The following is a 25,298-nucleotide window of genomic DNA, read 5'->3' as shown; positions in this document are numbered from 1 at the left end:
AGAGTGGTGTGTGTCAATGTGTGTGTGTTTGTGTATATGTATGCATTCGCCTCACTGCCTGACTACTTCCCTGCCTGCCTGCCTGCTTGCCTGCCTGCCTGGCTGACTGAGTTTGTGTGCATGTCTGTGTAAGAGAGAGAGAGAAAGAGAGAGAGAGGGAGAAAAAGAGAGAGAGTGATCGGCTGACAAGAAACGCGTGGACACTACTCCACGAGACTGGAGGCGTGTGGTGCCGTCACTGGAAGAGAACACACGTTGAAGGAAAGGTAAGACCTGGATGTACACGCACACGTACAGTATATATACAGTGTGTGTGTGTGTGTGTGTGTGTGTGTCCAAATCCTGTCCGGCATTTTTGTGTTGTGGTGTTGTTGTGTTGTGTGTTTATGTTTTTTCCATTTTTCGGGGAGGGGAAAGGAAGGGGGCGTCTGGTGTCTCGTGGGATCATAGAATCCAATACAGGGTGTGTACAAGAGGTGTGGACGTTGCTGTGCGTTTTGCATTGATCCGAGCTGTCTTATTGTTGAACTGGGTAGAATGATGCTTCTACATCATGGAATCCCCTCCTCCTTCTAGAATCAGAGGCAAAAAAGCTGATGAAATAAACGCTCCGTCTTCTGAGGCAAGCATAGTTCTGCTCTCTCCTAATCTGTAATTTCTTCTCCATCTCTCTCTCTCCCCATTTCTCTGTGTGTGTGAGAGAGAGAGCGAGGTGTAAGCAGAATGGAATCCTTCTCTCGCGTCTCGTCTCCACCACTTTCCAGAGCACTAGATGGATCTTATACAGTAATTTGGAGCCAAAGGGAATTAAGGGCATCTGTTTTGGGGGGATATTTGCATGAGTGGGGGATGAGAGATGGGGAGAAAGAGATGGAGAGAGTGAGCAGCTGGGGGAAGGGGGAGAGAGAGAGAGAGAGAGAGAGAGAGAGAGAGAGAGAGAGAGAGAGAGAGAGAGAGAGAGATAGAGAGAGAGAGAAATTCTGGCTAGAGACAGTGGGGAACAGAGACAGTGTAGAAAATCAGAGAGGAATCCCACAAGGCTCCCATGAGTTTTTTTGTATTGTCTTTTCTGGCCACTATGATACCTCTTGCCTCCGTACTGTGTGGAGGGGAAACACAATCAAGCATCCCTGGCGAGGTTGAGTTACACTTTAAAATCCTGAGTGTTCATTTAACTCTGAGAGAGTACAAATACAGGTCCATTTGATGATTTTACTGTGTATTGTATTAGTCATATTGGGCAGAGCGCCTCTATGAGGCTCACACATAGATACAGTCATAGATAGGTGGCAGAAAAACAGGAACAGAGCTATCCACCAAAGGAAAGTTAGACCTTCGCTCACAAAATGATTACTGGCATTATTATAAATGAAGTTACTGGAGATTCTTCTTCAGACCTCTCTTTTTCTCAAACAGCATCATAAATTAGCGACATTTCTGCAATAGAACATCAAAAGTGTCCCCCACTCCCACAAATGTATGTGCAGCATTTTGAAATGCAACCTTTTATGCACAACAGTACATCACAAATGCACACAGTCAGTGGTGAGCCGAGCGTCACAATTACGCAAGTGCTTGGGTTGAGGCTGCTATGATGCTCGGCTGCTATGATGCTCTCGTGACGCTGAGCAGAAATGTTGAGAGCACTGTGAGCAATGGGCTGCACCGCCGAAATAGCAGGTTTTGGCGTAGGGGGGTGGGGAGAAGCGCTGCAAGGCCACAAATTGTTTTACACATGGCAACGTGGAGACTCAGACAATGCTGTGCAATATGATCGACAGACCTTGTAAACATGGAGCGCAGTGGAATGTGTTGCATAATTTCTATGAAAGTGTACTATGAATTACAGAGAGAGACACACACACACACACACACACACACACACACACACACACACACACACACACACACACACACACACACACACACACACACACACACACACACACACACACACACACACACACACACACACACACACACACACACACACACACACACACACACACACACACACACACACACACAGCGAGAGACAGAGGGAGATTACAAAGAGAATGTGTGAGAGATGTAGAAAGCCAGAAAATCACAGTTAAGTCCTCAATGTTAATGTATCCACTTGTATTGAACACTCAGGATTATGCAGTATAGTTAGGGAGGGAGTGTGAAAAGGGGAGAGAGTGAAGATGATGGAGGAGAGAGGAAGAATGAGTAACCATGTCTTATTGACTACGTTGACCTCTCCACTCCCTTCTCGCCCTTCGACAGGAATCCCTCGCTTCTCCCTTCCAAGACAGACATAGAACCCTCTCTTTCACAAAAAACGGTCTTTCTCTGCTAAAACTATCTTTGTTTGCTTGTAAAACATTGCAATCATACATGGTAAAATAAAATAAAAATAGTGTGACCAAATGGAAGGTACAAATGGATAAGATAAGATTATTTTGGCATACAAAAGATCGAGATAAACCTTTTTTACTCAGTTATCCATCAGTGATGGGTAGATAACTGTATAGATATGATGAGGTACAGCAAACAAGCATACTGTACATGTATCAGTCATTTGGGTCCATGTCTATACTAGCACTTTAATTAACACTGTGTAGAGTGATTAGCCACATCTAGAATGTATGTTTATTACCCCAAGTGGTTTGACCCTTACACTCCATTCCGCAGGCTCTTTGTAACCTTGGTGATGAAGGAATTCTTTAAGCTCATTGTAACAACGCACTCAGTGCAGGTTGCTCTGGTTAAAAGACCACTCAGCTACATGCCTTAGCCACATTAACCCTGGCCTCTGTATTTTTGGCATGTCGATAGGCTTAACCGTTCAAACATTTTTGAAAATCTTCAAAAACCTTTGAAAAAATTATAAGATTCCAAAATAATGTAGTAGTTAAAATGTAAACTTATGAGAGACAATGTTTCAGTACAGTTATGTACCAAGTAAAAGGCAGTTAAGATGTACTGTATCTGTGACAGATACATTCCTCCTGCGAGAGCTTGCCAAAACAGATACACTTTCACTCATTCCACTCACTCTTTACCACTGTTATTATCCATACTTCTCAGCGTGACTGGGTTGTGTGCTGAAACGGTGTGGAGCAGCACTCACCCCGGTAGAGTCTAAACAACTCCGGATGTTTGCAATATTGTTAAGAGCCTAGGAGCCTGGCCCTGTTATTCTTGGCCAGCTGATTGATTCCAGAGGAAAACCGTGTTTATGTCTCCACACTCCAGGCAACGGTAAATCGCACTAATTTCCCCTAGAATGTCGGTGTTAAAGCATGTACAGCAGGGTTTAACACAATCAGGAACTCAGAGCTGCGGGTATAACGGTATGGAAACTTGTGCTGACCACATTGGTCCTAACAGTTAACTATTTCAGTAAGGTTACAGTGAAACTTACAGTGAAACTCTCGCAAGAGACATTGGATAGAAACCTTTTGTATCCGCTATCCACTGTGGCTGATGGCTGACAAAATAATGTATGATGACAAACTTTAACATTTTGCCAGCCAAATACGTGTTTTAGGACATGAAACACTTTCCAGACTGCAGTTTCTCTGATGCTGGTTTCATCGCTGCCATTGCCAAAATTCACCAGTATTTGTGGTGGCTGGTTCTATCATCCCATCCAGACCACAAAACACACATACGCGTATCCTGAGTCCATTTTGAAGATTTAGAACAACTATTCTGCCAAATGCAATTCAGCACATTGTTGCATAATGCATATTTGTCAGTCTAACATTTTCCATGTGATTATTTAACCCTTTAACCATTGAGGGATAAAACACGGCTTTGTGTGCACACACGCACACGCATGCACACGCACGCATGCACACGCGCACGCGCACACACACGCACACGCACACGCACACACACACACACGCACACGCACACGCACACACACATCAAAACTGAGCCTAAACCATTTGATTTAATTCACATAATAGATGCACATTTGGGTGCCCTGGAGCCATAGGCATCCTCCCCGCTGCCTCCTTGGCGGCTCCCATGGGATGCATCATTTACTGGGCTACTGCCCTTTCCCCGCCCCTCTCCCCCTACCATCCAAACCCAAGAGTGGCAGGATGGGCAAGGCATGCTGGCTGTGACACAGATGTCTGGGCTAATCGAATAACCGTGGGTGGTGGTGGTGGGGGGAGGCAGCCAGTGGGACACAGTATAGCTCATGTCCTAATGTTCCGCTGGCCCACATGCATGAGGCGGATTCATAAATCGGTTGTGCGCCACGTTGTGCAGCAAAAATAGCTGATTTACAAGCTCACACGGTGCATCGCAGTGTGATTTGTTGTGAGCTTGTAGAGCGGCTATTTTTGGTGCGCGACGCCACAAGCAACCAAGTGTAAATCAGGAAAAAGGGGAGGTTGGGGGAGGGACAGGGAAAGAGATAGAGAGGAATAATCGGAAGGGCGACAAAAAGACTGTGAGGTGGTAGTTAGAGGGTAGCCAGAACGAGAGCATTTGTAAAAAGTGTACAAATGGACCCTTTATCTGGTTACATTTGTACACTTTCAGAGTTACAAATGGATAAATTAACACTCAGGATTGTCTGTCTGACCACAATACTGTTTTGCCTTAGATCTATTATTTGATACATTCAAGTCCTCCAAGTTTTTAAAATGATTGCTTCGTAATAAATGGAAATAAGTATCAGTAATAAATGTGATTTAGTTAATAATTACATTGTATTTATGTCCAGCAGTGTCACTATTTTTGTACGTAACAGGGATTAAAAAAGTGCCTAATTAAGGCAATAATAATCAGTGCTGATCAGTAGTTTGAGTCTTTTTTAAAAGGGTGATCTTTTTTTTTTTTTTACCACAAACCATTAACTGTTTAAAATAATAATCAGCCATGAAACATGGATTCTTCAACTGAGATGAGCTGTTGTGGGAAAACAAAAAAAGAGAAATAACCCCAAAAGGGGAATACCTACGCAAGGGTGTGTATAGACACAGTACTAGTAAGGAATGACACTCATTCATACACAATTCTCACCAAATGTATGTCCACCAAAGACGTGTTACGTGATTCTTTTCATTTTCACTTACCCTGGGTGAAACATGATGAAACATTGTGTCACCTGTCCCAGGTGAAATATGATGTCAGTGGGACAGGTGAAACATCGGTGAAACATTGTTTCACCTGTCCCACACATTGTTTCACCAGTGTTTCACATGGGACAGCTGAAACACTGGTGAAACATTGTTTCACCAGCTTTTCACCTGGTCTCACCAGTGTTTCACCAGTGTTTTCACCAGTTATATTGTTCAATGTTCAGAAACAATAGCTGTGGTGAAATAATAGTTAATAGTTGTGCTGAAACACTGGTGAAACAATAGCAATGGTGAAACAAAACTTGTGGTGAAACACTGGTGAAACAATAGCTGTGGGCAGGGGAAACAATACTTTTTTCTTTGAAATTGAACAAACGTGAGAAAGCTAGCAACTAATAAGGCAAACACAAATATCCCTATGTAATGTCCATGTAGTGTATAACTAGCAGCTACTGCTGTAGGGTGAGTGACGTGAACCCAGGGGTCTTGTGAGGGGCCTCCAGTGACCAGAGAGACTCACTGGATGAATAGTGATGGATTGGGGTGGGGGGGATTGGGTAAGGGGGTCTCAGCTGTCGGACTCCAGAATCATTTCCCCTGACAATTAGGGCTTGACAGCATCTGGGTGTTGGCAACAGTGTAGAATCCTGAGTGTTCTTTTAACTATTAGAGAGTACAAATGTTACTATGGTTACATTTGTACTCTCTCTGAGTTACAAATGGATAAATTAACAATGAGGATTTTACTGTGTAGTGTGTATGTATGCATGCTTGCACGTGTGCTTGCGTGCATGCGTATGTTTTAGCATGCTTTTGTCTGTGCGTGTGTATGTGGTGGCAGGCATGTCCTTTCTCATCTTCAAGGGTGGGGGGACTGGAGCTCTGTTACACATCGATAGTCAATACTATATTCTTGAACATGTTCCTCAATAAGTTCAGTAGCAGTGGGTTTCATGTTATGACTCCCAGCCCTGCTGCTGCGGTCACAGTGACAAGCCACTCCTGACAGTCACAACGACCTCATCTTCTTCAGTCTCTTTTCTCACCCTATCTATCCCCTGATAAGCATGTTTATTATTGCTTTCCCCCTCCCCCACCCTCCCTACCCTTGCCTCCGTGGTGACATCGGTGACTGTGGTTCATTGTGTTATGACACGCTGACGATGGCATAGCCACGCGATCAGGCCTGGAATGAGCCTCTCAGTGTCGTATACTGTGACTTTACTGACAACAAGAAGGGGAATGTTATGGTCACTCTCTCTCCATGCTGTCTGTCTGTCTGTCTCTGTGAATGCTTATGTGTATGGATGTTGTCAGGTGAAGGTCAACTTTTCAGGAAAAAAAACAAAACTAATCATAACTAATCCAGCTCCTTGCTTCGGCCGACCTGCCTATGTGCAGGGGTACTATTGACCATATTGAACTAACACCAGCCTTTGCGTAAATATCGTATATTAAAATTGGCAAATGGGAGGGCGGCGGGCAGTTGAACCATCGCCACGTCACTATGACTCAGACATAACCATAAACAAACCCGATACGCCCATATAGGGCATATATGGGCGAAGACACAGACACAGATCCGACCATTATGCCCATATAAGTGACCGACTGACTTCAAACTCGGCGCACGCATCGGCAAGGAATCAAGGGAGCGCGGCACCGGCCGGCGAGTCGTTCGGAATGTGGTTGTCCAGAACCACCGATCCTACCGATATGTTAATATATAGGCAATAGGCATATATGGATATCCAGTAGTCCAGAACCGACGATCCAACCAATATGCCCATATGAGCTTGCCAATATATGGGCATATACTGATGGCACCAGGGATCTCCATATATGGCCATAAAAGGGACAAGGACTGACAGATACAGAGATCTCCACATATGGGCATAAAAGGGAGACAGGTAGACAAACAGATACAGAGATCTCCATATATGGGCACAAAAGGGACACAGACGGGTACAACGGGTACTCTGACACATTCCTGACACTAACTCAGATATCGGTCGGATCGGCGGTGCGACGTAGGTGTGAGGGTCGCACAGCAGCCCAAACACTAGATGTGTAGCTCCCCGAACCTCTAATAAATAATGATTTACAAGTTATACAGAAGACAAAGACAAAGCAGGTTTTTTAATATATTATGTCACTGCCTACTTGCGGTGAAAAAGTTATAGACTGTAGGACGAAGGGAACGTGACATCACCCATTGGTTCCAACAGACCCGTTTTGAACATAAACATAGCTTAACACCATGGCCACCAACTCTGCAGAATGGAGCTGCTGTGGCCTATTACTTCGATGCATTACACTATAGATTTGATTCACACGTTTTACAGGAACTATCTCCGTTGTTGGCTCCAGTTAGCTGTACAAGGGGGTGTCGAATTAGCCTCCTCCTACATCCTCACAGAAATTCCCATATGGATCACTGTTGACATGTCAAATATTCTATATTATGTGATCTTTGCAGCCAAGTCATCTCTACAATTAGCCCCAGTTAGCTGTAAGCACTGGTCCCATTTTGCCTCCTCCCCATCCGTCCCTACAGACCCTCGCAGGTTAATCACTCTCTCTCTGAGGTCCAGATGGCTGAGCCAGGGACAGAATTTTAATTACCACGCTCTGATTTCACACCTTGGGCATTGCAGGGGACGGAAATAGTGATGGACAAAGTATATACTCAAGTATTCAAAAGTACAAATTACGAAGTGTATTTTCTTTTTAATATCAATGCATTGCTGTATTGAAATTTTGACCCCCCCCCCCCCCCCCCAAAAAAGCTGACATTTAAAAAAAAATAGCTTAAGTGGTTAATTCATAATATCTTTTCGTAAGTTTGGGTCTCAAGAGTCCCTTCCTAGAAATACAGTGGATTTGAAATGCAGTAGGTCATGGGCTTGCAAAAAATACTCAAAACATTTACTTATGTACAGTACTCAAGTAAATGTGCTTAGTTACTGACCACCACTGGACAGCCACACTCCCCCTCTCGGCCATGTTCATTTCTCTCCTCCATGGACGCCAGCCCTGAACATGGAGGTCTTGAATAATAGGGTGAGACGCTGGTAGACCAGTGACAGCAGCAGCAATTGGCATTGTGTGGGCGTGCGAGTGGTAAAATAGAGAAGGTGAGAGAGAACATAGAGGATGAATGAGAACAGAACAGAGCAGAGAGGAAGAGAGAAAGAAACATACGAGAGAGAGAGAGACGGATGGTGAGGTTGAGCAAGAGGATGGAGAATAATGAAAGCGTGTGAGGAAGAGGGCAAATTAGGCACAAAAGGAGAAAGAGAGGGAGAGAGAGAGAGAGAGAGAGAGTTTAGAGAGAGCAGGAGAGTGTGTATAGGGAAAGGGGGAAGGAGGATCTTCACTCTCGACAGGCTAGGAATGATATATTCCTCATCAGGATCGATCCTGCAGTGTTTAATCACCCTTTAAGCAGCTATAATCCCATCTGTTGGGCCTCGTCACCAAGATACACTCCCCCACCAAAACACAGTGCAGCGGGTTGGGGGGGCTGCAGGTCTGGAGAGCACACAAAGCTCCAAAAGGTCCAGAGTCCAGGGTCCAAGGTCATAAATCTAAAATAATATAGACATTTTGCTTTGAAAAGACAGTGGGTGGTCGACCCCCACCCCATGTATTCTTTCTTCAGTTCGCTGGGCTCATTCAAAACTGCCCTAAAAACCCATCTTTCTGGAGGCCGAAAGAGGAGCTAGTACCAGTTTCCCTGTAGACAGACGACCCCCCCCCCCCTCCTCTTTTTGTACATATTTTGTATTTCCTCATGCTTTTTTTGTATATAATTTTTTATTTTTCCATGCTTCCCCCCCCCTTTCTTTTTGTACATATATTTTTAAATGCTTTTTTTGTACATAGTGGTACTTTTTCTGTATTATCTGTATTTTCATGTTGATTTTTGAACTGTTTGGTTGCTACTATATATGTCTATGAAATTAACTCAAGGACCCCAACGGAAACAAGTCCGCAAGGACTTTTTTGGCCGGACCTTTTAGACAAAAGCATTATAAATGTAACTGTGTTGTTTTACATTCTTTTGCCTAATAAAAATTTCAATCAATCAATCAATCAATCTGGCTTCAGACAGACAACAAAAGGTTGAGAGGGAGACAGTAAAAAGAGGACATAGGAGGAAAGGCCAGCTTAGGAGCTAAGGGTGTGTGGTCTTAATCGTTCAACCATCGACAGAAAGACTGTTTCTTTAGTTGCTGAAAAGTAATAAAAAAAAAAAAGGAGGTACACTGTGTCCAGTCAACAACAGCGATATGAAAACTATGTTCGCTTACTGTTCTAAGCTTAGATGAGAATGTGCAGGAATTTTTGGGCGGTGAAACCGCCCCTATATGTGAGGTTTGGACATCGACATTCGCTGCACTGTGATTGGCCACCATTGTACCCCCCCCCACCCATTGCACCCCCCCAACCCTGCGCTGTGATTGGCCACCATTGTACCCCCCTAACCCTGCACCGTGATTGGCCAATCACAGTCTATTCAGGACTGTGATTGGCTAGTGAAACATGACACATGTGCATAGCCCTATAAATAGGACTATGCACTTAAAAAAAAACACTTTTATGGTTTTTAAGTTAGGGGTGTACAATGGTTGGTCCACGATATTACTTTTCTTCCATCACTTCTTCCATCACTGTGATGACACCGCCCACTTCACACTGAGTGTGATTTTTTTTAGGAGTTACCATTTGATATTCCTGCAGTCCTGTTGATTATATATTACGGCTAATCTTGCAGACTCCTACTGGGTTCCATGCCAGAGCTCAAAGGGAAATGAAAAATGTGTTATTAAAACTCCCAGCAGGCTAGCACCAGATGAAATATAAAAAAGGCATTTACATCTCAGTCACTTAATTTCAAGATTTTGGTCAAAATCACTTTTGTCAAGTTTATTGTCAGTATGAACCAAAGCTGCTATGAAAATTTGTCAGAAAACTGTGTCAGAAATGTTTTGAGATCCAACCACAGCGCACAAGTTTGACCAGTAAACTCTGACCTTCAGTAAAAAAAAAATACTATAAAAGTGACGAATAAGTGATTTCAGCAAAAATAAGAACAACTAAACTGTGCTTCCAGTAAGGTGGTTGAAAGCAGGTACAACGAGGACAGTGAGGAGAGAGAGAATGGAGAGCGAGTGTGACAGAGGGGACCAGGTGCCTGGGGCTGGGGCAGATGAGTGAACCATTGATTGGGTGGAGTTAGCAGCAGGATGGAGCACACCGGGTGTCTTTTTGTCATTGCTAAACACCTGTCTGTGTTGGAACAGGAAGCAGAGGGCTTGAACACGGGAGAGAATTGGATCACTGACTATGTCCCATATTCTAGTTCTCTCAGCACACTTTAACCGCTTGAACCCTAGTATCCCTATTCTGGCGGGAACAATTGCCGAGCTCACAACGCATCGCAACATGCCGCGTTGTGAGCTTATAGATCGGCTATTTTCGGCGAAGAGATTTGGTGTAGAGGGAGAAAAACAGCGGCCCAAGTACAGAGCCGACCCCAGTCAAGTTTACTAGGTACTGTATAGGGTTTAAGTGTTTAATTTGATGGGATGAATAGTAGAGGGAACGTAATTGCTAATTCATCACAATAAAATAATCAATCTACTGTATCTATCTAATGCCCTGACCTTGCAGCTCTGGAATGTGCATTAATGATGAGATTTAAATAAGCCACAGCAAATAGTTATAATTTAAAGGAAAAACATGATAACTAGCAGCACAGGCTCTTCATGCATCTAAATTTGTTTTAAGACATTAAAGTGGAGAGAAACAGCAAAGTGGGTATTAAGAATGAACATCATGAGCCATGGACCATAGGTTTCATCTCCTACCTGGGATTTGCACCGGGTCTCCAACATGGGGAGACAATAGTTCTAACGCTCTTCCAAGATGGAACACCTGCTTGGCTAGCAGAGATATTGCACTTATGGGGTTCAGGCATACTACTACTTATAAGCCAGTATGTGTCCTACCTGACACCAGGGTCTACATTTCTCAATGGAAAAGTAGGCAGACCACCTCCAGCCACTGTAGATGTACTATGTGTAGTTTATTGTTTTAACACATTCTAACATGTGAGTGTCCGCATGTCCCCCACATATGTCTAGAACCGGCCGAGCAATCGGCTTCCAACTCAGCACGTGTGTCGCAGATGACCTGGCGGGAGTGCCTTGCTCAGTGTGAAGTCGGCTGGATCAGTGAATCTCCAAAAATATCTATAAATCCACATAGTATAATATAAAAGACAGGATAAAGATTACTTACATTGGACCTGACCCTCTGCGTCTGGGCTGGTCAGGGGTGCCTAGTGTAATAGGCCACCAGTAGGTAGATAAAGTAGATCTATGTGCATTTTATCACCATTAAAAAGAGAGTATAAATAGACCTAGACACTGACCTGGCCACCTGCACTTGTACTGACCGGACGGACATAGAGAGAGCTAAAGAAATATCATTATGTAATCTATCACCAGTAAAAATGGGCATATAGTAGTCATGTTGTATGTACCCAAGTGATACAATGATGTTGACACTGAAGTGTACTGTATACGTTTTTCATTTTTTTCTGCCTTTAATTACATAAACATACAACCATATTGCACCCCAGGCATGTTATCTTCAAAACGAGTGCTATGTATTTGGTTGTTTCCATGATATCTGTATCTGTTGATGCCATTTCCAAATGGATCCTTACAGGTACATTTGTATACTCTCAGACTAGTGAAATTAACGATTAAGGATGTTACAGTCTTTTTGTATGTGTCCATGTTCATCACGTTGTACTGAAGGCCCTGGCTATGTTCTATTCTATCCTGTATTGAATTACATACACTGGCACACAGATTTGTCCTGAGACACTGCTATGAGTTGACTATCAAACAATACCTGTGTCATGGTTACACATGTAAACACAACAGTGTTGTCTGATACACATCTGCCAAAAGGGGTGTCATGTAGGAGCACAGAAGAACAGATTTCTGCTTTTTCCATATGTAAAACATAGTGAAATTGCAGATTGACAGTAACTCCTATATATAGTACAGTACACTATAGTATAATAATGAGTAGGATTTGTCAGTTATGGTTTGTAAACACAATATTCAAAGATGGCTTTAGAAAAACTAGTCCAGAAAGCTGCTGCTCGAGTCCTTAAAGATGCTTTAAGTGTATTTTATTGTTTAGAAAAACACTTTAAATTCCGAAAGTTATCTTAGAGTGTTTAACAGGGGTCTCTCCAGCTCTTTAGTTAACAGAAAATCAATTTTCAGGTTAGGATACCAATTTCATCCAATCAGGAGAGAGAAGAACTCATACAGGACAGAGGATAAACGAGTGAAATTGGAAGTGATGAAACAAAAATAAATAAATAATAAAAATGAACAGACCAAATTGGAACTGTAACACTATAAACTTGAAGTTGATAAATGGGTTCCCTCTCATTATGAAATTGGTGTCCTACCTAAAAATGTATTTTGTGTTTACTAAAGCGCTGGAGAGATGGGGATACCCTTGTTTACTCAAACAATACAGTAATGATTACCATCAGAATATAGAGACCACAAAATATGACTTGCACCACCTATAATAAGACCAAGAAAATGTATCATATCACTCCAGTTCTCAGATCTTTACATTGGCTTCCTGTCTGTCAAATAATTTATTTCAAAATCCGACTGTTGGTTTATAAAGCATTGAATGGTTTTAGGGCCAAAATAACAATTCTGGTATGTCTATCACCATGGTAAAGATGCCAAATGTAAGTGGTCATGCAGGGTTAAAGTATCTGCCCACCAGCATGGAGTCTAGGGGTTTGAATCCACTATGATGCACCTGATTTGGCCGAGCATCTTTATGAATAACATTTGCCGTGTTCAGGAGAGGGAAGCAGGGCAGGGAGGGTGATCTTTGTCGCTGCACGTATTCCTACCCTAGTAGTATGTGCAGCGAAGGAGTCCTATGGGCTGGGACAGCGCCTGTCGGCTGATAATTTTGAACGGGATGAGTAGGATGGAGGCACTACGTTCTCCTGGTGGGGCTCCTCACAGGTGAGCCAGTAGGGTACAATGGCAGCAATTCTGGTATGTTATGAACCATCCAGACCTCTCAGGTCATCTGGGACAGGTTAGCTTTCTGTCCCCAGAATCTAAACTAAAATGTGGTGATGCAGCATTCAGTTTTTAATGCACCACATATCTGGAGCAAACTCCCACTATACTGCAGGTCTGCTACAACTCTGTTCTTCACACTTTAGACATTTCTGTTTGCCACTGCCTTTTATTGAGGTTTTTGATTCACTTCTTGTGCTGCACTGCAAATAGTATTTCTATCTGTTTATTCTAGCTTATTCTTATTTTCTATTACCTTTACTTAATGCTCTTAATGTTTTGTGTAAAGCACTTTGAATTGCCTTGTTGTTTAAAAGTGCTATACAAATAAACTTCCCATGCCTTACTGCTTAAAGTTTGATGCCCAGAAATGTCCCAAACAACGAAAATAATAAAATACAGAAACAGGGAAGGGTCTCTGCAGATCCAGATGCACCCCATGCTTCTAGTGGGTCATAACATAAGTGAATGATTGAGAAGAGATTATGTTTGGATGAGTCTATACTTAAACAAAAAAAAATATATTTGTTATACCTTTATGCTCTAAAGAAAGGGGCTTCTTAATTTATTTTTCTGTCGAAAGCCAAAATGACAAATACTCAATCCCTCTCTCCCTGGAAACCAACGTTATGATAATACTTACAGGACTCATGACTATCATGGCGACAAAAGACCCACCAGACATTAGAAGGTGTGATAGTGTTTGATACCAACCCAAATTAGTCTGGAGAGCTAAAGCCTGATTTATACTTCATCGTATGATGATGTTGCGTGCCAAAAATAGTCGGTATACAAGTTCACAATGCGTTACAATGCGACACCACTTTGCATTCCCTGCATCGCTGCAATATTCTGGCTCAGGACCCCACTGCTGTTCTTTGGCTGCTGTGAGGTTGTGTTAACGGATGCTTTAACGTTGCACGGTGCAATGATTTACAATAGTGGAATCCCCTTCCTCTGCAGATCTGCTATAAGCAGATCTCTCTCGTCTCTCTCTCCAATTACACACACTTGATGGCTCTCTTCAAAGTTGTTCAGTTGGTTGCAGGATTGTGGCATCAGCAAACGACCATTTTTCTAAACACTATTATATAAATATGTTTTTGTTGTCAAGAAGGGCCTAATCTGTTTGAAATTGAGCAGATTGAATTTTACTGCATTTGTCACCTTCTTGACGTGTTTTTTGAAAGTCAGGTTTGGATCCAATATGACCCCTAGGTATTTGAATTCGGAGACCAATTCCAATTCTTCCCCCTCCAGAAACACTGTGGACCTGCTCTCTTCACTAACAGTTTTCTTTGCGTTTAACATTAAACATGTGTCCAGACTTGAACCTTGTTTAAAGCACATGTGACTGCATCATCAGCATACATTTGTACATTAAACTTGACAGACATCAGGCAGATCATTTAAGTATAATGAAAACAGTAAGGGCCCAAGGATCGATCCCTGTGGGACACCAACATGATTATCTAAGTAAGGGGATCTGACACCGTCGACCATTACACACCGTTTTCTGTTTGTTAAATAGGATTGAAACCATTGTATTGCTTGCATTTAAAAATTTTAATATGACAGTTTTGTTGGAGGACGTCATAGTTGACAGTGTCAAATGTCCTCTTCAGATCAAGAAACACAGCACCCACACATGGGTTCCCATTCAACAAAGATTTCCCCTTTTCAATAAGGACACAGTTTGCAGTCTCAGTGGAATGACTGTGTGTGTGTGTGTGTGTGTGTGTGTGTGTGTGTGTGTGTGTGTGGTGGGGGATGATTCATTTTCAGCAGCTGCATTATCACAAGATGCACACCGTTATCACAAGATGCACACCGCGTAAGCCATAGAGTACACACAGTACCACTTCTACACTTTCATGTGATATTAGATACTTGGGATGGCACACTGGTTCCTCTTCAGTAATTTTCTTTGGTTCATGTTCATCACGGGGCTCCAAATCCTTTGCGTACATATTGTAAGAGAGAGCTGTGACATTCTGACACCCAGTGATCAGAAAAGAGAGGCTACGCAGGCCTCACTGTAATTTAACTGGAATGCAGGAATGGAAGCGTACAGAGCTTGTGTCTGTGTTCTCAACGATCCGCCCTCTGCTTCTCTGTCTCTCTCTCCGTTTTCCAGAGAGCGGGGAGGACTCAAAGTGCTGAGTGAACTGCAGGCAGACACCAGGGCAGAGTGCGGGGGAGTGAGCAGACAAGGTAAGTCAAGACAGAGAGAGGAGTGGGCTGTGCATGGAAGCATGCGCCATACTGGAATAAAGCACAGAGGATGAGAGCAGATACTGTACATGCAAGTATCAGCTAGTTTCTCACAGCGATACTGCATGACATAGTGTTCAATTTTGCACGTTTACAACAGTGAAAACACATGAAAATGTGCATCTACTTTTCCTGATAAACAGCCTGCCTGGAATGAGCAGGGAAATCGTGCAGTGGGTGAGATATGGCTATCTGACCGCTCAAGAAGATGTCAGACGCATCATGACAGTTTCCACAAAGTTGTTGACAGCTGACACAGATAAGACTTGCTTCCATCTGAATGGATTATTTATCAGCGGCTGTTAGAATGTCACAGTTATCAACATGTTGACACCATGCGCAACATCTCAGGATGGTATTTTGGGCAGCTGTTGGATAGGACAGGAAGCATGTGAGGTTTCATTGACGCAGTAACAGATAGTCAGGGTGAAAATACACCCTAAAACAGAATTCACAATTTCACATCCATTATTAACATGTTCTCGGTTTAGACCCGATTTGTAAAGATAGAAAAGGCTCCCTGCAAGGTGGTAGCAAGATAAGTCTGTTCATAGTTTATTCTGGACCCTATTACTGTAGTTGCTCTTGGGGTTATAACTGTGTTCCCTGGGGTCCACACAAAAACATGAAGCAAAGGACATGCACAACAATGCATCCTCACACCCGTTTAAAGATGGAAAATGTCACCAAGTGGCATTTCCCGAGCTCCATTGATAGTTAATAGGAAAATAACGTTGTGGATATGGCAACGGTCTCCCAAAATGTTATCAGCTGACCTAAAGGACAAAAAACAGAAAATATATTTTTCAGTTTGGCAAATTGTCGTTTAACCACACCTACCTTCTCTTGAAGGGAATAAGGCACAGTATGCTACTAGTTGGAAACATGAGCACTTAAACCTCGTCCTGTTAATTCTGCATAAATTACAATTAAGACTACTTTGACACAGTGGCTGATTATTTTCTGTAAAGAGTGAAGGCCTACTTTCTACTGTAGACAACCCAGAAACCTTAAACAGAGACATTCATCCCTATCAATAGTCTGGTGATCTCCCATGAGGACGGCAAACCTTGATTATAGTATGGCCTCGTTACGAAACAAGTTAAAGAGCGTAATTTCAGCTTGGGGTTATCAATGATGCCCTTGTAGTTAGTCTCTGCCCTATTTCAATGCGGAACTAAACCTAAAACCTAAATCAAAAATCACAAGGCATACTTACACACACACACCCATTCAAGCCACACATTTAGTTCCAAAGGGAATACACAGTGGCAAAGTTCAACACTTAACAGGCTATTGCGGGAACATTGACATATGGCTTCCACAGAGGGGCACCAGATTATAACTCTCTCACCCCATTCAAATATCAATACATTGGGGTCCAGCAATCTGCTGGGAGGAATGATCAGTCCCAATTCCCAAACCCCCGGAGGTTAGGTATATGAATTCCAGCTGGTGTATTGTCTCTCTATACATGTGGTTCTGGATGGAATCCTACCTTCTCCATTTTGTCATATGCCCGCTTACAGCAGCCCACCCAAAAATACTTGGTTTTGTTTTTAGCTTTTTGACAGATGTTGATGCTTTTAAATGGACACCAACAACAATAACTGGCACTGATCGGTGTCTTTTTAAAAACCCATCCAGATGCCACAGTGTCCCATAAGGTGAAGGAGTCTTGACAGTGAGAACATGCAGGCCCACTGAGTGCAGTGTCTCAAAACATGATGTTTATGTTACACTATTAAGAGAGTAGCCAGCCTATAGTGCTCATAAATCCACAACAGCACAGTCACAATATGCTTTGGATTATGTACTGTAAAGGTCTATTAACTGTCATTCAAAAACACTTCATGTCTATGTTCCCCCCATTATTCAGAACAACTGTTGCAAAACTTGCAATGCACCTTTGCATGGAAAACGTTTACTAAATCATGAAGGGAATCTTACAGTAAATAAACAGTTACTTAAAACTAAAAAAAATGGAGAGGAGACCAAAGATTTTCCTGCAAACACCAAGTCCTTGTATGTAATAAACAAAAACACGACTGCTGCCCATCTGAGATTGTTGGAAGAGCGCTAAGTTGAACACAGAATATTGAAAAAATAGTGCAAATGTCTGTCCATTTGAGTAGGTCACATTTGGCATCTTTTTTTGTACTCCCTTTTTTCTCCCAATTTTTTCATTATGCCAATTATGTGGCAACACATTTCTGTGTTGCCACTGCTGTTGTACTCTACTGGCTAACCTGTGAGGAGCCCCACCAGGAGAACATAGTGCCTCCATCCTACTCATCCCGTTCAAAATGATCAGCTGACAGGCGCTGTCCCAGCCCGCATAGGACTCCTTCACTGCACAAACAACTAGGGTAGGAAGACGTGCAGCGACAAAGATCACCCTCCCTGCCATGCTTCCCTCTCCTGAACACTGCACATTTTATTCATATAGATGCTTGCCTTGGCCAAATCAGGTGCATCATAGTGGATTCAAACCCCTAGACATGATGGTGGGCAGATACTTTACCCCTGCACCACCACTTACATTTGGCATCTTTACCATGGTGGGAGACATTCTCCAAACACTACTTTGGGAAAAGCAGGGAACTCTGCTATTTGGCTGTGGCCGATGCAAGTAAAAGATCGGCTCCAGCATCTCCTTCAAAGTGTACAGATCAGAAGCATCCAAACAAGTTAAACTGAGCTGACAGCACACGAGCAACAAAGGCTGCAACACCATGTTTGTAGTCTGAGAAAATCAGCTGCAATAGTTTCTCAGGGGAAAGATTTCAGGTTTAAATATTAGGTGAGATGGAAAGAGCAGGGGTATTATACATACACCGTATAATCCTTCTGTGTTTATTTATCTCTGAGAGTGTACAAATGGAACCAAATTATACTCATTTGTACGCTATTGGAGTTACAAATGGCTAAATTAAAACTAAGGAGTTTAGTGTGTACCCACATTTAGAGTAAGAGGTGATGGGTTGGGTTGTGGTAGAGTGGTGTTGGTTTAACCACTTGAACCCTGGCATAACTATTCTTGGCATGTCATAATATGTGAACATGCAGTGAAAATAGCAGATATAAAATCTCACAAAGCTTGTAGATCAGCTAATTTCTGCAAATATTTGCTGTAGAGGGAAGAAATAAGTTGGTTGAGGACCTGGTGGACCACCCATTCAATGCAGAATAGTATATGGCTTAAATGGTTATGGCTGTTAAGAATTAGGTAACTTACTTACAGACTTACAGATTCTGCAACTGCATTAAAATTACTTGACAGTGATCATCTTGAACATACATGCAATACTTTAGCAATTATGATATCAACATCAGCTTCCAATAACTAATTCAATAACTAATACATTTTAGCTGTGGCTGGCCTATAGTTACCCCAATAACTAATACATTTTAGCTGTGGCTGGCCTATAGTTACCCCAATAGGTCTACTGTATCGAGATAAATTAGTCTTAACAACCAAGTGTAGTATCTGCTCTATCAGCTACACAGTAACCGCTGTTAACTCCACTTTTACACGCTTCAAGTAAAATTAAAGCAACACTATGTGCCTTTTTTTTAATGAATAAAATGTAACGTTGTCCAATCTGTATGGTAGAGTATGTTAATACAATATAACTTCATACAATTGGGGCTTGTTGTAGTTTGTCTCCCTGCTCTTCTATTGAGACATTTGGATCGTGTCAAAGGTCATGTCTCACCTAGACACAGGATCTGACACAAATTTTGACCTGATGGTCAAGATTACATTTATCCCCTGACCAAGCAGGCAGGCTCTATTAGCTCAGTGGTACAAATTTCAGCACCTGCGCAGGATACCAGGTTCAAATCCAGGGTAGAAGAGGAAAGTTAGATGGGCAGCCACTGGCTCCATGCAGTGCCATCAGTTTGAGAGCGCTGCATGGACAGGTGTGCCTCCGCGGGCCATCAATATTTATGGACTAGTGCCTTGCTGAGATCAGTCTTTACCACACACTGACTCATACCACGGTGCATACGGACGAGTGGTGGGAGGGCGCACAGAGGATTGATCACCAAGGAAGATCCTGTTTTAGAGAGCTGCTGGTTGTTCCGTTTCATCAAAGAGGTTATAAAACATTGTCACATGATTCCCCTCAGGGCAGGACATTTAACAACTGTTGTTTGCTGGTTACAGTGTCTGGTGCATTTAAAACGTCACTAAAGGTGAACGATGCACTAGTTCACCAGCCACATGGAGTAGAACACGATCTCCAAATGATGGTTTATTACCATACCAGCCACAACCAAAAGTCACCACTTTTTTCCTGGTGGCTGCTGTTGATTTCACACTCTGAATATCATTGGTGTTATTTCACCAGACCAGCCTTCACTTAAGCTATGTAATGTAACCTATATTAAAAATGAGAAATGATAACATCCAACATCGCATTTGCCGGTATAATGGATACATCAGTGTCCTCTAATAAGTCTATTATTGCTCCAAAGCAATCATTACACAGTGAATGATGAGTGGGCTGCAGGGTTGCAATAAGAGTTCTACTGACACCTTAAGGGAGTAGTTCGCCCCCAAAATGTCTTATTTTCTATCAATTACACACCCCATGAAGCCTTGAATCCGCGCTCCTTTACCTTGCATCAAAGACAAACTACATTGTTTTATTGTCCTTCACACTAATGCCTGAATTATTATTTGGTTGTGTGCCGTGTCACGCACCTAACCAGCTGGTCGCGCTGCGAATCATTGTGAGCTTGAAGATCGGCTTTTTTCAGTGTGTGACACTGGCACACAACAAAGTATAAACCATCCTTAAGCAGAGGCCGAGAGAGAGAGAGAGAGAGAGAGAACCAACTATGAACTTGTGGTATTCCAAATATCACTACAGTTGACACAAAGCATGCTTTTTGAAGTTTAAGTTTTAAATACAGTAATGGAAGAAAATGTATTTTTTTCCTACACTAAAATCAATGTTCCTGGTATACATGTTTTATAAATAGTAAACAGTTTTTATTTGTCTTCAGTAAAATGAATGTTCCATAATGCATGTTTTAAATTTAGTAATGGACAAAGCAACAGCCCCCAGCCTCCTTTCCTACTCTGTCTCCTTCCCCCCTCACTGTCGCACGCTGCCTAGCAACTGACACCGTAAATAATATGCCTCTGAGTGTCTGTGGTTTGTGAGACTGTGTGTGTGTGTGTGTGTGTGTGTGTGTGTGTGTGTGTGTGTGTGTGTGTGTGTGTGTGTGTGTGTGTGTGTGTGTGTGTGTGTGTGTGTGTGTGCGAATGTGTGTGAGAGAGAGATATGGTGTGTTTGTGTACACGCACATGCATGCGTGGGTGTGCATGTAATAATGAACAGAGTATTTGTTTCTAACATTCCTGTTTGTGTGCTTGTCATGACACAGTGCTTCTGCATCAATGGATAATTGTCCCTGCATTTGAAATATTTGCAATATTGACATTTCTTTCTCTCTTACAGGTACTCAACAACAATACCTAATTGACTAGGCCCATGGCGAGCAATAACACAGCCAGCATTGCACAGGCCAGGAAACTGGTAGAGCAGCTGAAGATGGAAGCCAACATTGACAGGATAAAAGTGAGCTTTGTCATTATCACAAATAAAGTTCATTCTTTAAAGAAACATGGGAATTGTTTATTTGGTGCTTTAGTTTCTAGGTTACTGTTGTTTTGTAAACCACTTAAGCCATATTTTCAATATTTCAGCTTTTGGGGAAAATATCTATAAGTCACATTGTGATGTAACATGTTGTGAGCCTGGAGATCTTCTATTTTCAAAGCATTTGGAAAATTGTTTCAAAATGTTTGCCTGTAATGACATGCCCAAAATAGGGATATCAGCCTTTAAGTATACATACTGCATGTATTTTCTTTTTTTCGTGGAATTTTTTTAGTCGAGTTGATTTGAGCTGAATTGTGATAGATTTTAACTTAAAGGGACACTATAACGATTTTCAACATGATCTCTCAAACGGTATTTGTTGTGGGGCTAATGTGCCATAAAACTGAGCAGTCTTCTGTGATATAAGGGTGGATCCAGGCCCAGCCAGATGGAATCTGGGCCCACCCAGATTGACAGCTTTCCCCACCGTATGAGACCCATGAAAATTTTTGATTCCACCGGGCACTGCATCATCGCGTTCCGGCCGCGACATGGGAGCTACACATAATTCCACCAGACGTGTTACAGACACGGCATCAGAAGCAGCGAGCGTTCCACTAAAATACGCACCTGGTCTATTCGTTTTCTTTGCGTGCCACTTACAGAAAGCAGCCAAATAGACAGTGAAAAGATTTGTCAAATTGACATCATCCACCGGTCATTACTAATTATAGCCCGATATCTAAGCTTTAAAACTCAGGCGCACACAGATTTTTCCAGGTTCAAAGACAGGTTTAGACACTTGCAGTATCCGCCACCACCAACGTTGTGCTGAAAGGTTCACCCCAGTGATGATCACTGAGGTCAATTCATGATAGTGAAAACGCGTACTTTTTGGTTTTAGCAAGAAGATACATCACGTTATAAGCCTTCTTACCCCGCATAGGGAAGCAAACTGGAAAATAAAAGAACACACATTTAGTTCCTGAACTGTTTATTTGTCAAAGTAAATAATTCAAAGTTAGTATTTGTTCATCCGTTTGTCCACCCGGCTCCAACTGACTTCAATGCATTCCATCAAACTTTTGGCTGCAGTTTGCCTCCCAGTGCAGAGGACGAAGGCTTATGCCTAATTTATGCTCCGTCGCATGATGCTGTCACATGCCGAAAATAGCAGACCTACAAGCTCACAACACGTCACATCCGTGACGCCTGGTGAGCTTGTAGGTCAGTTATTTTCGGGGCGATACCATTGTGCAACTACAGCACAAATATGAATGTGCACTTTGACATGTACTGTATAATATTGTACTGTACAGGGCGGCACGTTACAATATACATTTTTAGCCGATACCATCAGAGGCTGTGACATTGTCCTTGTTTGCTGTGTTTATGGCAAAATAACTATCTTTAATATTGAAAATATGAATCAGGTTGATGTAATGGCGGCCATAGACTGAATTGGGTGTGTCAGGCCAATGCTTGCCAAGAAATGGGTCATGGGCATAGTAGGAAACAGACAGAGAATGATATCTGTCAATATGGATTGTAGTGTAAATAGCCTGTTGTTGTTTCTATAGGTCAAATTCACTGAAATTCACTTCAGCGTGATAGCGTTTCTATTCTGGGTCAACATTCTGTGAAAGAAGATCTCCAAGCTCCCAATGCGTTGTGTTGCAATGCTTTGTGATCTCGCAGATCAGCTATTTTACACAAAGAGGGAATAAATCACACCCAGTGTGAAGTGGGCGGTGTGGTCACAGTGGTCATCACAGTGATGGAAGTTCACTTAAAGAAAAGTAATATTGTGGACCAACCATTGTACACCCCTAACTTAAAAAAAAACATAAATGTGTTTTTTTTAAGTGCATAGTCCTATGTATAGGGCTATGCACATGTGTCATGTTTCACTAGCCAATCACAGTCCTGAATAGACTGTGATTGGCCAATCACAGTGCAGGGTTAGGGGGGTTCAATGGTGGCCAATCACAGCGCAGGGTTGGGGGGTACAATGGGTGGGGGGGTACAATGGTGGCCAATCACAGTGCAGCGAATGTCGATGTCCCAACCCCACTTATAGGGGCGGTTTCACCGCCCAAAAAGGAGACCAAGTTGACCTGGGTAGGGGGACCCTGGTCAAGTATATGTATATATTGTATATATTAAATTAATCCATTGTGTCTGTTTGTGTGTGTGTGTGTGTACACTCACCTCAGGTTTCAAAGGCAGCGGCAGACTTGATGTCGTACTGTGAAGCCCACGCTAAGGAAGACCCGCTGTTATCACCGGTGCCGGCGTCGGAGAACCCGTTCAGAGAGAAGAAGTTCTTCTGTGCCATCCTGTAAAAATGCAGCATGGCCCTTCAGCAGTCTGCTCAATGTGGGACTTGAACATGAACGTTCAAAAAAAACTTAGAAAATCTAGCGGGGGGAGGGCACGGCGATTAGCCCACCTCTCTACCTTCCCTCGAATGGCACCTAAAGAGTGCAATTTAAAACCACAGAGTTAAAATGTAACCAATTAAAGGGGTTGTGATAGCTTTTTTGACGGGTGTGCAGCATGTTGAAGGGGTCTGTGCTTTTTAGATGACACATAAGGGATTAATAAGAAGGTAGGATGATAACCCAGAGATGTGACGGACAACCAATCAACCGAGTCTTCAGGTTGTGATGTGTACAAAACATGACAAAAGAAAAATCAAAAAAGAAAAAAACATGAATAATAATATTTTGTGATTCTTTTTCAACTTCCAAATGTTTTTGTTTAAATGGTTTGCTGGTGGTGTTGTGCTCTGTAGGATGGTAGACAAAAATTAAGTCTGATATTAGACACCACCTGACTATTGGAATGTTTTTATTTTCTTAAGTTGTTGTTTTCTTTTCTTCTTTACCTATTACTTAAGATAGCTTTCTATAACTGTATGTGATAACTGAAGCAGCTGTGTTATTATTATTTTTTACACCAACAAATTTAGTGTAAGCTTTTTTAATGGGAAGTTTGAAACATTAGATTCTGTGATACTCTTTACAAAAACACCTTTCTGAAAAATATGTCTGTGTATCAAACAAAATATCTGGCAAAAATGTGACAGTTTGTCTCCTTCAGACACAAACCCTCTTTCTACTATTTGTATAAAATGACTAGCAAGTAAACTGTGCTGTGCTGTGAGTTCTGGATGTTTGTGTTTGTATCACTATTGCATGAAATGGACAAAACAAAAGAAAAACTCTTCTATATTTCTTTTCATGTGGAGATTGTATGAAATAGGGCAGCCTCCATCTGGAAGTGCCAAACATATTAAATATTATAATGATTCAATATGGAGTCAACAAGGACATCTCTTAAACAGTGACCATATAAAGCTTTTTGCATTGTAGACCACTACTATACAGATCTCATTTAAAGCATCAATTACAATGTGCGATGAAGGTTTTACTTGTGTTCAAATAAAATCATAGCCTCGCCTACATTTATGTAGCTGACAGCATCAGCTTTTTCAATGGTTTCATGTAATAACCTATCACAGACCATGCATTATCCCAAAGGAAATACTAGTAGTTGTATGATAAACAACATCTATTTTAGGGGGTAAATGTCCCTTTAAACTCACACTGAATAATCTCAACATCGTAAGTCAGAATGTCCATTCCCTTCATCTAAACACAATACTTTTTCCAAATGTCATCATAATAGCATGGCTTCCATCACGTGCATGTGGGGCCCTCAGTGTCAGAATCCTCCAGTCGGATCCTCAAGGAGCCACACATTTGTCATGCAAAAGTAAAAGTTTCACTCAATACATTTTGATCAGGAAATAATGAGCACCTTCTCAAAAGAAACCACTGATATAACGTGACTGAATAGGTCTAATGAAATGAAGACTGGCTGACTACATTACTTTCATGAAAACATGTCCAATTTGTTGTTTCTAAGTCTAGATGGAATAGAATGTGTTCCAGCGGAATTTACAGGTCCCATCCATAATCATTCTGGTGCAGGACACAATGCGCCCCCTGCGGCTTATGAAATGCAATTACATGCATGGCACGTTAACTGATGATGATCTACTCCTGAAATCCGTGTCATTCAATAGTATCGTTATTATTTATAAATCATTATTTATAACTGTCGTGACCACTTGGTTGGCAGTTGTTTTGTGAACATAC

At 42.1% G+C, this 25,298-nt stretch overlaps 1 protein-coding gene across 3 annotated transcripts in view; it reads left to right on the top strand.

Annotated features, from left to right (window-relative positions):
- LOC308074004 (guanine nucleotide-binding protein G(I)/G(S)/G(O) subunit gamma-2) overlaps positions 1-24,300 on the top strand; it is a 24,526-nt gene extending 226 nt beyond the window's left edge. Inside the window, exons 1-4 of one of the 3 annotated variants that reach the window (XM_080413333.1) lie at positions 1-266; positions 15,375-15,451; positions 20,989-21,108; positions 23,349-24,300. The exon at positions 1-266 is cut by the window's left edge and continues 209 nt beyond it. In XM_080413333.1, the coding sequence (XP_080269459.1) occupies positions 21,022-21,108; positions 23,349-23,477 (216 nt within the window). In that variant the 5' untranslated portion in view covers positions 1-266; positions 15,375-15,451; positions 20,989-21,021 and the 3' untranslated portion in view covers positions 23,478-24,300. Of the gene's footprint in view, positions 267-15,374; positions 15,452-17,575; positions 17,881-20,988; positions 21,109-23,348 lie in introns of those variants that run through there. The other 2 variants (XM_080413334.1, XM_080413335.1) reach the window with 2 other exon arrangements.
- The last annotated feature ends 998 nt before the right edge of the window (positions 24,301-25,298 follow it).

The sequence above is a fragment of the Gymnoscopelus braueri genome (assembly GCF_963280865.1).
Source record: "Gymnoscopelus braueri genome assembly, chromosome: 19".
NCBI lineage: Eukaryota > Metazoa > Chordata > Actinopteri > Myctophiformes > Myctophidae > Gymnoscopelus > Gymnoscopelus braueri.
Note: the sequence above shows the minus strand (reverse complement) of the source record. Positions and strands in the feature narration are given on the sequence as shown.